The sequence below is a fragment of the Odontomachus brunneus genome, unplaced genomic scaffold (genome assembly GCF_010583005.1).
Source record: "Odontomachus brunneus isolate Ranch 3 - 2012 unplaced genomic scaffold, Obru_v1 Obru_scaffold_038, whole genome shotgun sequence".
NCBI classification, from domain to species: domain Eukaryota; kingdom Metazoa; phylum Arthropoda; class Insecta; order Hymenoptera; family Formicidae; genus Odontomachus; species Odontomachus brunneus.
Window position 1 is genome coordinate 1,708,475 of NW_022639488.1, and position 15,619 is coordinate 1,724,093.

At 36.4% G+C, this 15,619-nt stretch overlaps 1 protein-coding gene across 3 annotated transcripts in view; it reads left to right on the forward strand.

Annotated features, from left to right (window-relative positions):
* LOC116843998 overlaps positions 1–13,966 on the forward strand; it is a 186,596-nt gene extending 172,630 nt beyond the window's left edge. For all 3 annotated transcript variants that reach the window (XM_032815032.1, XM_032815031.1, XM_032815030.1), the window contains 5 exons: positions 2,748–2,941; positions 5,406–5,528; positions 5,626–5,840; positions 9,457–9,843; positions 9,910–13,966. In XM_032815032.1, coding sequence (XP_032670923.1) covers positions 2,748–2,941; positions 5,406–5,528; positions 5,626–5,840; positions 9,457–9,843; positions 9,910–10,491 — 1,501 coding nt within the window. In that variant the 3' untranslated portion in view covers positions 10,492–13,966. The remainder of the gene's footprint in view (positions 1–2,747; positions 2,942–5,405; positions 5,529–5,625; positions 5,841–9,456; positions 9,844–9,909) is intronic.
* Positions 13,967–15,619: the final 1,653 nt, after the last annotated feature.

Here is a 15,619-nt window from a genome sequence, read left to right on the forward strand (position 1 = left end):
CTCTCTCCCTTGCTTTCGCTTGTTTATCCCTATTCCCGTGGCCCTGGAATTAACGATATTAAGGTGCGAGATTGTTCCACCGGCATCTCATTGTATTTCGATAAGCTACGCTGTCTAGCAGCCACAGGCTATGCGCTTGCAATTTCGACTGAACGCAAAACCATTCATCCTCTCAGCCTTTCAGTTTAATACGAGGTAAAACAATGTACAACATCAATAGAAAATATATCGTATCAATTAAGATGAGCCAATGAGATTCTGTCGTAAGGTATTAGATGTGATAATTTAAACAGCAGAAAGACAAAATTGTTCGACAATATAACGCAGAGGAGTTTTCGAACTTCCAATGTACGCAAAGTGTTAATTAGTAGCCGACCTACCACGCCAACTATAATCCTGTGTTTATTAAATCCTGATTTTATTAAATAATATTACTCCAACTTAGTCCTTTAAACTTAATTGAATAGTAATTTTATAAGATTTAAATCTAAAAAATGTGGGAAAAATTTCTTTTTCAAAAGTGAATCTTGCCTATTTTTATACGGATTCTGGGTTCCTCGTGACTATTAAACTTAGGGAGTTAGCTAAAATGAAAGATTATACGTTAGAGAATCAAAATGTTCCATAGACCCATCTTTTACGTCGACTATCTAAAAAATATAATAAGTAAGTTGTCGCTTAGAATATGGAAGAAAATAGCATCTTGCAATTAAAGTTCTTTTTTGGGATGTTAGAATATTCCCTATATTTATGTCTTATGTCCTTTTTGACCTTAAAAGAATCCTGTTGAAATTATATATAAAAGAATTCCAATAAAAATAATCATTTTTGCGTGACGCTGTTCAGCAATACACTCTTTTGAACAATATGGAAAAATGTACTAAATAACATTTTTTTATGCTCGGCGTTCAGAGCACCTCCCCGTAGTAATGATGGTAATATAAACTATTTTGAAATATTATTCCCCAACCACATCATTCCTCACGGATATCAGATTTTCAATGATTCATTATTCCTCTTTGCTCTTATCGCTCTTATCGAGCAATATGCGATTTATTATTAATCACGAAAAGAGCCAAAAATGGACTATAAATTCTTTATGAAAAATACTGCCTCAAAATATTTTGATATTTCGGGCTTTTTTTCACGCTGTAGATAAATGTTGGATTTAACTTTTATATTGATGCCGCATTTTTGCTAGATTTTTTCCAACATTATGTATTTATTATATTTTTTCTATGAACATTTTAGTTCTCTTCATCAGAAAAAGAGCAAACTGATACCGTAAATATTGACTACATTTAACATAAAAGCAACTTAATAAACGCTTTACATTACGCTGCCAGCGGCTTTGCAACTGTTGTTGATTTTCTGTTGAACTACACTAGCGGTTTACGCTTTTCTAACATGTTTACTAAGCAGCTCAGTGTATTAAAAATATACGGAATAAATAGCAAGCGCTTAAATAGTAAATATGTTGGAAAAGCGTAAACCGCTAGTGTCGTTCAGCAGAAAATCTTACAACAGTTTCAAAGTTGCTGGCGGCGCAACGCAAAGTATTATAAACTGCTTTTGCTATTGAACATAACCATTTATTGGTTCTATTGATATAAAGCTAAAGAAAAAGATGGGCCAATAAGAGTCATTCGTTAATTATTGGACACGCGATAATTTTAACTAACAGAAAATGAAATTTAATAGCGTAACGTAACTAGAAACACCTTTTGGACTTTCTACAGTGAGCAGAACTCTACTAACAAACTAACCACCATATCCAAATAATTCTATATCTCAATCACATAATTTTTAAGTAACATTCTCTCTTTATATCCTAAAACCTTAATTGAACACTATTGTTAGCGTTGCGAAAAATATTGACTCAGCCGTAAGTCGAATTTAAATTTTTATACAAGCCGGTTAGGCCATTTGGATGACGTATAGACCAATGATTAAGAGGAAAGTCTAAATTATAGATAGTCAAAAAATAGGAAATTACTTTGAATTTTCTTTAAAGAAATGAATAAAAACATCAATATTTAAATTTTGACCATTCTATTTATTATAATTTTAAGTATAAAAAAACTTTTTACTAAAATTCCGTCTAAGATTTTCTTGGACTAATTGTGGCAGAAAATATTATAGCTCGTGTAAAAATCTCAAACAAATTGGAACAAAAAGTTAAGAAAGAAATTGTATTAAATTTTCTTATCTCATTTGTTTCAAACTTTTACACGAATTGTTACGTTACTCGCCAGTTTAAGGCGTTCAGCAACATTGCACGCAGCATAAAAAATCTAGATGAAATCTCAATTACTTTTTAAATAATATTTTTATACTTAAAACATAATAAATAATATATATATGGTCAAAACCTTATATTGATATCTATTCACTTTTTTGAAAAAAAAATTCGTAAAAGCCTCCTTTTTTCGACTACTTAAGTCAGAAACTTTCCATAAAGGTTGCAATATTTTCCCTCGGTGAGTTTTGCAACGCATCTCGCGTCCGATAGGAAAATGTATTGCCTGAGAAACATATGGATCGCATTAATTTATAAATAAATAAACAAATAAATATCTCTTATCAGGCACAAGATGCGTTACGAAATCCGTCATGAAAGTGTTGCAACTTTCAATCATCTGACTACCATCAAAACTTGAATATTTATCTTTATAAAAAAAGTAATATTTACCTTAAAAAAAATATATATATCCTGTTATTTGACGCATCTTCTCACTTCACTTCAGATGCGGAACGAAGCCGGATATGCACGGGCAGTTTTATGAGAACACGGTGGTCGTGCAGTACGACAAGGACCTGCTCGAGGTTTGGGACGAGGCTAAGCGATTGCGATGCGAATGGTTCAACGATTACGAGAAGACCGCGTCGAAACCGCCGATGGTTATCGCGGACCTCGACGTGATACAGCTGGACTTCAGAGGTACGGGCGCCTTACGATTATGCTCCCATCAAACGCCACCTCTTAATGGAGATAAATCGCCGGCGCGATACTCCCCGAGCGCGCGCGGCGATACTATCGAGACTACTGCGTGACATCCGTACACACAGGCCACCTTCAATCGCCATCTGTTGCTGTAAACAGCTCTCAAAGTGCTGTCACGAGCACGCGTTCCCGAGGCCCTCGAACTTTTCTGAAATGTCGCGGTCTAATAACGCGGGCAATCGCGGTCGCGCGCAGTGTTTTTACATTTTTTTTTTTTTTTTCCTATCGCGGTAACGCGGTAACGCGCGCCAACGCTTCACGGTGAAATTAATACGGTCGAAGTGATCGCGCGCGAGCTACATGCTAAAACTCGCGCGACCATTCGCGGTTGACCACAGGCAGAACCGCGGTCACGTCGGTTAATTTCAGTTTGCGCGCACGCAACGTGTATACGTGTATATGTACTCGTCGTATGCCTCGTGCGACGATGCGACGTGTACACGACGACACGAGACGCTACCCCGAGATAACAAGATTGAACCGTATGGAACTGAATGGAACGCGCCTGACGTCGCTTTCTCGCCCGCCATAAGGATATCCATAAGCGAAATTGCGATTTTTTGAGGCTCTTGCTTTTTCCCTGCAGCTACCTTGATTCCCAGCAAATGTGATTACGTCAAAAGACGTATTTCACTTGAAATCATAAAAGTTGAATGTTTAACTCAAAGCTTAGAGTAAATGTTTCACTCGATTAAGATGAATTTGTTCCCACGACGGTAAAATACGTTAGATACGTTCTTCAATTTTGAATGAAAATATTTATTCGATTATTTAGAATGGAAAAATTCACTTTGCACTAAAATCCTAGATAAACAGAAAAGCGACATTGAAAATCGATGGATGTGTTATATCGAAAAGTCGCCATCTTGTTTCTTCATATACGATAGACTAGTCCAATAGTATCTAATCTCTGGCTATATTAAAAGAAGATATGCGATAGACAGAAGTCAAAGCATGTTAGGTCAGAATAACAATTTAGTTAAAAATACATCACACATAATTAATAGCTGCTTGCTTATAACTTTAACGTACTACATTAAGTTACAGTAAATATTCTTCTGTAACGTCAATTGCGAGTGTATTCTATTGTATCATTAACCTTTATTTGTGTATAGTAAGAAACAATATAGCGCTAAATTACGTGATTTAATTAGTCAATCAGATAGTTTCCTTCAACATCGCTTCTCTATTTATCTAGAACTCTATATAGGAATCCTACGAGATTGAAAAGTTGGAGTGACTCAGTTGTCATTCTATTTTTCGGCTCAAATGCTTTAATGGCTCAAAAAAATTTAGAGAATATTCTCTAAATGCCTTGGATAAAATCTTATTCAAAACAAATGAAAATTGATTCAAAGTAATAGTTAAAAAAATACTTTTACTTGAAATCATAAAAGTAAAATATTTAACTCAAAAATTATGTAAAAAAAATTATTGTAAAATGAATTTTTAATTTGTATGAGTAAACATTTCATTTGATTAAAATGAGTTTGTACCTATGACAGTGCAATATATCAGATTCACTCTTCAATTTCAAGTGAAAATATCCACTCAACGATCCAGAATTGAAAAATTCGCGCAGTATAAGCGAAAAGTCACCCGAATGATTCGGTTATCATTTTAATTTTTGAGCGGTGTTTTATTCGAAGAAATTTCGAGAATATTCTTTTGGAATGTCTTGGAATGTGTGTGCAACAAAACAAATGAGAATTCATTCAAAGGAGTAGTAAAAAAATACTTCCACTTGAAAATAAAAATAACATGTTTAATTAAAGCTTGTATAGAAATAAATTTTTAACCCATCCGAGTAAACATTTCACTCGATTAAAACAAATTTTTCCCCATAACATTACATCAATCTTCCATTTCGAGTGAAAATATTTACTCAACCATCTGAAATTAAAAAATTCACTCTGCATAAGTGAAAAGTCATTTGAATTCGAGTCATTTGACTCGGTTATCACTTTAATTTTTGAGTGGCGGTTTATTTAAAAAAATTTCGAGAATATATTCTCTAAATGCCTTGGAATAAAATCTCACTCAAAACAAGTAAAAATTCATATTCAAAGTGATAATAAAGAAATACTTCCACTTAAAATCACAATAAAAATAAGATGTTTAACTGAAGCTTGTATAGAAATAAACTTTAATCCGTACGAGTAAACGTTTCAATCGATTAAAATGAATTTTTTTTTCCATAACGCTACATCAGACTTAATCTTCAATTTCGAGTGAAAATATTCACTCAACGATTCGGAATTAAAGAATTCACGCAGTATAAGTAAATGCTCATCCAAATTCAGATGACTCAGCTATCACTCTCGTTTTCGAGTGGAATTTCACACACATACACACACACTTAGGAAAATTTAGAGAAATAGCTTCCATCACTGTGTCGCAGGCGACAACGTGGACTGCTGGATGGAAATTCAGCACGGGAAAGGCCCGTGGGCTCCACCGGTGTCTGGAATCGTGCCGCTCGGCTCTACTCTCACTCTGGTCGTCGCCATAAACGATTACCGAGGTAACGAGCGACACAGCTCACGAGGCTTTTACACGAGGCTTTCCGACCGATCGGGAACGGGCGCTAATGTAACTGTCTGTTGTTAAACCGTGCGCAGGTGAGTTCGACATGCGGGTCAAGTCGTGCGTAGCTTCGGACGGCGGCGGTCACACAATACAGCTCAGCGACGAATTCGGCTGCGTGCTGAGACCGAAGATGATCAGCCGGTTCTTAAAAGCGCGTGGCTCGGACGACCGCGCGACAATCATCACCTACGCCTTCTTCCACGCCTTCAAATTTCCAGACGCGCTCAGCGTTCATATCAAGTGCAAGGTAACGTACCACGTGGCCTCCTGATGATAATCAATAATTTTGGGATAAACTTCCAAAAAACAAGTAAAAATTCATATTCAAAGTGATAATAAAAAAATACTTCCACTCAAAATCACAATAAAAATAAGATGTTTAACTGAAGCTTGTATAGAAATAAACTTTAATCCGTACGAGTAAACGTTTCAGTTGATTAAAATGAATTTTTTTTCCATAACGCTACATCAGACTTAATCTTCAATTTCGAGTGAAAATATTCACTCAACGATTCGGAATTAAAGAATTCACGCAGTATAAGTAAATGCTCATCCAAAAGGGTCTTATATTCGACTTTTATGAAACTTGATCAAAATGTTCCAAATTGTTCCAAAAGTACGTACACAGAAGGATTTTTGTCGGAAAAGGGATTTAAGTCATATATTGATCGTTAAAAGTATCGTATTTAAGATTAACTGTTTTGTAATTGATAAAAGTGAAGCAGTTCCGATTGGCTTTATTTTGATACATGTTGTCAAGAACATAACCCTGAATAACAAGCAAAAAGTCTCAACCGTGATTCATTGTTTATTAAAAAGTTATCAACAAAAAAAGTTTTGAAAACGTATGAGTTAAGATTAGAGCTAAATAATGTATATAATGATTGCAATGCATTTGTTAGAATATTGGTTGTTGTGAGGGCTTCGCCTCTTCTTCCTCACCCCCTCCCCGCCTGCGCCCAAACTCTCCTCAGGGGGCTTCGCTCCCCCAACCCCCCGAACTAATTACCAACGAATCTCTGTTCCAATGTTATATTTTACTCACCAATTGTTTCAATCATAAAAAAGTTATTATCAATTAAAGATCATAAATAGATTCCATATTTCTTTATTTGTGGTTTTCTTATTAATTTAAATCTCATCCAATTAATGCTAAAATCTTTTACCTTATTAAATTAATGAGTCTACCTTATACTAAAAATGTAGACATTGTAAAGATTAGCAAAGATCCCTACGCAAGGTATATGTTGGCTTTAATATATGCGTAATTATCTATAATATTATCATAAATTATCACATCAGATGTAGTCTCAAAATAAGTATATATTTATGTAAATACAAGTTATATTTATATAAATCGTGTTTAGGAAAGTTATATCTATATTTAATATAATTGTGGAGGTCAAAAAAAGATAAACACTATTGAAATTAGAGGAACTAAACTTTTCATAAATATATAAAAAAAATAATTATATAATAATGTATTATAAAGTACAAAAATGATGGAAGAACCGGAATATTTTATAAGACAGAACGGGACTAACCTTAATACAATACCTTTAACAATCAATATATGACTTAAATCTTGTTTCTGACAAAAGTTCTTCTGTGTACGTAGATTTGGGATCATTTGAAACATTTTTACTAAATTTCATAAAAATCAGAGATAAGACCTTTTCGGAAGTTCAGCCTAATTTCGTTTGCTTTCACAAGAAAATTCTCAAACAAGAATTTCGTAAAAGCTCTAAAAGTAAATAAGTAGTGAGAAAAGTAGGCTGGTAAAAACTGTCGTTAGATATTGGACGTGACAGTTTAATAGTAGAAGGATATAATTGTTCTCGACAGAATAACGTACACGCCAAGCTTTATTTCCAACATTATCGCTTTAACGCACATTTAGTACTATAACCACCTACCTACTGAACCAACCTTTTTTATCCCGCAAATATTTTTAATATTAAAAATATTCTTTCCCTCCCCCTTTCCTTATATTTACAGAATTTCTCCTCGCAACTTTAATTTTACCGAAAATTTCTCTGATCAATTTGGAGTTAATTTTTTCTCAGCGAAAACATTGAAACGTCAACAATTTCGGAGATACAAGTAATTGAAGAAAAGGGCCTTTCGTAAACTAAACTTTGAACAACCAAATGGGTAATAAAATTATCTTCTTTGATCAATTACAAGTGGCCTTTACTTTAAAGAAGTTTATTTTAGACCTTGATTATAAAGATATGTTAAAAATTGAAAAGTCGTCATAAATAATGACTTTTCTCGACATTTTCGGTGAAGAGGAATTGTCTTTAAATTGCTCAGAGAACTTCCAGATAAAGTTATATTTCAGGTCATTCTGTACATATGTCTCGGACTTTGATAGAAAACTTTTGCTTAGCGTTGCGAAGAATGCTGCCTCAGTCAGAAGAAAAATCGCAATTTTCCGAACGGCATCTCTGAGCGTTATCTAGGAAGAGGAGAGTGTCGTGAGCGTGGAACGTCAGGTAGCTCAGTGGTTTAGATCAGTCGGCAAGCGAAAGACCTGGGTTCGAGTCCCGGCCTAGCAAGACCGCGCTCTCGATATTTTTCTCTTTCTGGAACGAAAAAGATACGCAGATCTCGAACGCACGGCGTCCCGCCGCCACCTAGTTATGCCCTCCTCCTTCTATGGTTGTAATCGAAAGAGAGTCAGATGAAAAACTCAATGATGAGGAACGATATGCGGAAATATTCGTCTGAACAATCGACGTTCGGACGATCTGTGTTAAAACTTGAGATAGCTGAGGAAAATTGATTGAGTACAAACCTCCTATATAGAAACCTTGTTTCAACAATTCAGTTTTCAACAGGTTTCAAAACAACAAAAAATTCAATTAGAATATACCAGGACAAGATATTACATTTTTCAGAATTTCGAAATTACAATTTTTCAGACAACAAATTTTTGTAATTGACTGGACAAACATGATAGAGACAACCTTCTTCTGTGTGTTTATGGCCGCAGCGACCCAACAAACCGTATATTTTATTCTACATTAGCCGAAATGCGAACATGCTCGTCCATCTTGCCCTGTTCTCTTAAAGTGAATCAGTGAATAGTCACTGATATCAGTTAGTATAGCATTAAGCAGTTTCAGTGCTGTACTTATAGCTGTAAATCAGTGTATATTTACTGCTTTCAATAATGTTTCACTGATTCACTTTAAGAGAGTGACTTACGGCCCGGGATAAGAAGACAACGTATAAAATATGTATCCTGATTAATTACTAGGTTTCTACAAGAGATCTCTATAGGCCTGGCGGCTCTTAAGTAATGATCAATTTTATCTCGTCCGTCCGTATGTTCAATTCCAATCATTTTATAAACGAAAATTACTTTCATCACTCGAAATAATGTATCATATATTTGATTTTTTAGGCTTTCGCGGTGTCCATGCATATTAGATTTGGTTTCCGGGTTTGAGTCATCTTTGTTTGATTCCATCGTCGTTCCACCGTCGTTAGTGTATCATATACTTGCAGGAAAATTCGTTCTAATTTATAACACATACCTCAAATTTATTCACTCACAATGGAGAATATTAATACCAAATTTCAAGACGCTTGAAAACGTACTTAGCTGCTTCTAAATCAGTTTTTCCTATTTTTTAACTGTAATATTGTTCCTATTTTATAATGAAACCTAGGAAAAAGTACGTAAGAGGAACATTTTTGCGATTTCTTTTCCACTTTCCCTTTCACAATAAATCCATAAGCAAAGCATATGACCGACATACCTCTTGATCAAATAAACCCGATCTCATGAACTGAATTCTTTTTCCTTACGACGGACTATCATCTAACGAACCTCAAACTATTCTCGCGAAAAGGTGGAGATATGCCGGCACGGTTGCCTGGACCACTGTCAATTGAGCGGCTCCGTAGCCCATTACATTCAAGAGAGGAAGGACCAAGTGCAGCCGCAATATATACAACAAAGCTCCACTCCCTCCATCGTTTCTCACGACGACAACAGCAGCGCGGACAAAGATCACGAGGACGCGGTGAATAATGCGGACCAGACCGATGGCTCTCTATACGACGATGTGATCCAAAACGGCGACGAGATGACGTCGATCGGCGGCCACTTCTTGGACGTGGAGAAGTCGATCCCGAAGGCGCAGGCACAGACGAGCGACCGGCTACCGCCGATCTCAGTCGAGCCGCACCAACACGAGCTTCACTCCGATAACGTCGACATATCGAAGCCGTTTATGGTAAGTATAAAAACATCGCGTGGTCGCTACCGGTCGAGCCGGGGTACACCGACGCTCCTCTTCCAGGAACCCCCGCGAGTCACCAGATACGAAAGCGACCAGGATCAATTCCCTCACGGGCCACGTAACCTGGAGGAGGAGGACAACGGCGCGATGCCGGCGATGCCGCTGCCCGCGACCGCCCGGAGAAAACGCTCCATGGTAGTGTCGGACAGGAAAGTCCGCAGCGCCGACGTCGGCGTCAGCGGCATCTACGAGGTCATCTCCGAGGCGGACCTGGCGTTCAGCCCGGACACGCACACCGAGGCGGTGACGGTCTTCCAAGGTAGGATACGTGAGGAGGTGGTCTACGGGATCTGCCTGCCGATGCCGGGCTTCAGCGCGCTCTTCATCGTGGTCGCGCTCTCGGCGGTCGTGTCCGCCCTCGTGGCCGGCGCGATGCTGCACCGGCTGCAGGCGCAACGGGAGACCGCCGCCGGCAGCAGGAAGAACAACACCGGCGATGTACACGCGGACAACGGCTGGCTGCCTTACGGCCTGCTTCGCGTGCGCTGCACGGCGCAGCCCACGCACCCCGAGGAGCTGCAGCAGGAGCAGGCGACGAGCGTCTCACAGGTCGCCGCAGACCCATCGGTCGAGCGAGGCTGACCACCATCTGAGCGCCCGTGACGAGACGCGCCAGACGTGTCGGGGAAGAGACAATGTGCAATAATACGCTGTACAAAGTATCGTAAGTGCGGAAGAGGGCGATTATATGTCAAGAGAGAGAGAGAGAGAGAGAGAGAGAGGGAAAAGGAGAGATAACTGTCTCGCATGCTGAGGTGAGAGGAGACGGTAGGAGAAATGAGGTAAATTTGTCGGGTTCTCCAAGTGTCGCAACCGCATTGCGCTCTCGCGAATCGCAGTCGCTGAGGAATGCGTCTCTCGGCACGTGTTAGTACGATTTTCACTCATACGCTATTCTATAACTCTTGCAACGCGTAGAGCGGCGCTTCGAAAGAAAAAAAGAAATTTTAGTCTATCAACGAATTTGTTCGCCCCAATTTTAATCAGTCTGGATTGGTGATGTTGATTTATGCGATTTTCTTCTTCCTTTTCCTGTTGCTATAAAATTTCTTCTTTTCTTGGAAATCTGCCAACTATTTCACCCAGTAAATATCAACTAATAGTAACATTGCACAAATGTTATAATTTTCCACTTAGCGTTTATAATTATAATGTTATAATTTTCCACTTAACTGTTACATACGTCATTTGTTATATTGCACTTACATTGTTGAGTGGGAAATTATAATTGTGGCGTAATATTACTGTGACAGTTGCAATTATCGCGTTTATCGTCAATTATGATACTCTATGGGTAAACAATAAACGGGTAAACTACACTGAGAGGAAAAATGAAGAATAAAAAATATTTATATATTCTCTACTAACATATTTATTTAAATCTCTAAATTCTTTTCTTTAAATAAAATAAATAATTGTTTTCATATGAAAAAGTAAGTTTTTAAAAAAATTTATATTTTCTCCTTTAAAAAGTATTTTATATTAATAAATATGTTACTTTTTTTTGGTACCTACCGCGAATAAATATCTTTGTATGTCTTAAATATTACTTTCTTCAATGTATATATGAGAGAGAGAGAGAGAGAGAGAGAGAGAGAGAAAGAAATTTCATCTATGTAGAGAATGAGTAACTTATGAATGTCGTTAAAGAATGTATGACTTGCTTCAAAATTAATGAAGGAAAGCTTATCTTCTTTTAATTTTTGGAATCCTGGTGTAAATTTATAAACGTTATTTTCTAAACAAGTTAGAGTTCACAGAATTGTCCGATTATATGTTTACTTTCAGAGTTAAATCTACTAACCTATCATATAATGAAATAAAAATTTTCATGCAATTTTTAAACATTACATGTATAATTGATACAAGAGATACAGTAACTGTCAAAAAACAGTTACAAAACGTAACTGTCTCATAATTTAATATCTTCAGTGATTTAAATAACTGCGTAATTCCCCGAATTGCGCGAATTCTTTGTTTAAATAAGCATATCTAGATTTCTTTTCTCTTTATTGCCATCTTCTTTCATTTGTTTTGAGAAACGGAATACAAAATATATCTAATTTGTATTTGCTATAAGTTAAAAAAATATAATAGTTTAAGTAAATCAAAAGGAATTTAATATTTTACCGCGAAACTTTTCCAGGCATACCACTCAAGAGATTAATTACTCTTTTTATGTACATTTTAATATAACTCACAATATTCTACATCGTTTACATTATCTACATGAAAAAAGACCATGTATACATCAGGCAATAGTCAAATAATTCACGTAGACGTAATCTCGAGATCTACGACACAACGCTGGTTATATTGATGCTTACTGGGCTGAAACGTGTCGCTCCGAGAACGAGGGCTTTGAAAGCGTTGCATTGAAAAGCGCGTTGCAGAATTACAGGAATTACAGAATAGGCACGTCGACACAATGTTGAGTATAAACGAGCGTTTCTCGAGAACACTCGCGAGTCGGGTCAAACCCGCGGCAGCACGAAAACTCACTCGAGAGTGATTTATCGTCGGCAAATAGGTCGTGTTCTCGCGGTGATTTGGCGCCTTAGTTTTAATAATGATAAAATAAAAATCGTGGGTATCGTAGAGAGGAAGCAACCTAAGAGAATAATATCGAAGGTAATCATAATTATTACATCTAGCAGTATACTCGTAAGGATACGTCTCGTCGTACAAATGATACAAGGATCACACGATCGCTTTGGCACACGTGTGTGCAAATTGTCTTCCGGAGACGGACGTCGGTGTGTGCCTCTCGGAATCCCGTCGTCCATCCAACGGACCGCGGCGGGATCGTGAGGCGTCGCCTTCGAGGTCTACATAAGCGTTTCTCTCTCTTCTTTTATTTAGATAATTAAACAGCTACTATTATCGTGCTACGAGTCTTTAGGGTACTGAAATCGTTCGGTTCTACGGCGTTCTTTTTATGTATGCAGAGGTCGTTACGTTTCAACGATTTGCTCTAAGGAGGCTAAAAGTAATATTTATCTCGGATATGGCAAGATGTGTATAAAATATGTTAACAGTTATATACTGTGGAAGAACTGACACGATGGAAATAAACGTTTCATTCCTATCGCATCCGTTCCTCTGCGTCTTCTCGAGCTTCCGCAATCCGCGGGATTTGTGCGCGACGTGTGTGTGGAAGAGGGCTTCCGTGGTTTACTTTATTCCTCCTCTTCCCCCACCCCACCCCATTTACATTCCACGTGTATAAACGGACTGTTTCAAACCGTGGTATATGATATATGAATCTAGCACAAGGATATGCGATCCCTGCGGAACATTCTTGACGAAAGCATTTGACGAAACCCTTTCTTATTGCCGCAAACGTGATCCGTTTTACAATTGAGTTTCTCTTCTTTATTCTACTTCCTTTTTTTTTACACGATATACGTAAGTGAACATATCGGGAATATTCGTACAGAGAGATCCCACCTAAGGTTTCTCTCATCCATTGAGGGTGAGAAAACGTTCCTCTCCTCTTTGAGAGACGATCAGAAGAAACATCAATAGATCTGTTCTTTTTAGCTAAACTGTCTGAACTGGTGCAATAAGTCAGCGTGATATATTTTGTTTCACTCTAACTTATCGCATCACACAGTTCAGGCAGTTCAGCTAAAAAGAATAGACCAAATATAAGCGACGTCAATGGACAAGAAAATGACCTGACGAAAAAAAACGAATTGACGTTTCGTTCATTTGCTCGTCCGAACAGTTCTACACTTCTACGAAAGTTGCCAAGTAAAATAAAATATTTAAGATCGTTGTAGACCTTAAGTGATATCCGTACGTGTATACACGTGTAAAAAGGAAAAACTCGTACTGCACTTAGAATGCAGCGGCCTTAATTTAAGCGCGCATGAACGGCACTGAGAGTCAGAGGTGAATTGTAACGCCAGCATCAGATGGCAAAGCATCAAAGGCAAGGGAAAGAGAAACACTCGAGCAAGAGTGAGGCGATAAATACGGCTATTTAGTTAAAAGATTATATTTTTATTTAATATAGATAAACACATTAGTGGCAATAAATATATTTACAGGACCTTGGTTATATACGATCGAGCCCCGATTATAATTTATTTTCATATACATCATGCACGCACACGCACACGCACGCACACATACACATGCATACACAACACACGATGATTTCGACCGCTTTCATTGGTTAATGAAGTAACGAAATAGATTAATGCGGGGGACAGCGTGTGGACGCTGCCGAGAATGAAAACAGGCGGTTGCTTCCTGAATATTATACCTTCCTTCGAGATATATACGTATATCTTATACTAGATAGGTCACACTGCGAATATAAACTAATGACTGCACAATTATGTGTATAACTTATTGAGTCGCCTAACTTCCCTTGCATTTTTAATAACTAATTTCCTTAGCAATACTATGTCGGTCGCAATTACGAGGACTGAATGTCGCAGTGACGCTATTGGCAGGACGTTCGTTTTTTTCTACATTGCTCGGCATACGTGAAACAAAATTTGTAAAATAGATCTCGTTATTGAATTGGAAATAATTTGTATGACATAGCGATATAACGGTTTGGCACAATCTTTCATTTCTGCGATTTAGGTAGAACTATAAAAGTGTCACTGAAAAAAAACGTGACGTACACTGAGAGAAAAAAGTTTAACTAAAATTATAGTTATTTTTCCCCAACCATATTTTTTGGTTGTTCTAACATGAAAATAGTAGTAACATATATATAAGATTATTATTACTAATATTATAGTAGAATTTAATAAAAAAAAATAGTTTTGTCGACCATAATTTATAGTAATTATTTCTCTATGTTATTTTAATAAGTTACACCAAACATTTTTTATTATTGCCATTTAAATTATTACCAAACATTTTTTTCTTTGTATATTAGATATTAGTAAATATGCATAAAAGGTTATTCGCCTCACCGAATTTATTTAAATTGATATATATTGTAAGGTTGATAGAGAAATAAATTGCAAAAAGAATTAAATATTGCTTTTGATGTAACATCAAAAGGATGATAAGGACAATATTGCTTTTGATGTAACAAATTCAAGTTTGATTATTTTAATGCTTTTTCTTAAGTATTATAAACTGCTTTAGGAACAATGAGGTTTGTGTACATCGTACTTGTTTGATATCTTTCAATATATTAGAAAAGTTTTGGTTTATATTATTTAAAGGAGTTTCACGCATATTGTGTCAGCAATTAGTTTTGTCTATTTCTTGTCTAATTCGTTAACATAGCTTTTGATATGTAATTTATTATTTTTCCTTATTTTTTTCTCTAAATCATATTTTTACTGTCGAAAATATCCTTTATTGAATGAGAGTTATGTTAGTTATTAATAGATGTACATTCATGCACATATGTTTCAATTACCAACAATGCTTTAAAGTAGGGTTAAGTTATATTTTCAGAGGAACGGAAGGCGAAACCCTCTCGTACTTTTGTAAAATGTACTTTTTAATTTTTTTTATTATAATAATTGATGTTTTATGGCATAAATAAACTTCATACCGTTTGCAACATTAATTTAAAAAAGTATCAAAATATCAGATTTTATTTTGTTATATCTGAATAACCAATGTTGTTTTTCACCTAGTTCTTTTTGTAGATCACTCTTCTATAATTCTGTCACCCTTACAATATATATATATATATATATATATATATATATATATATATATATAT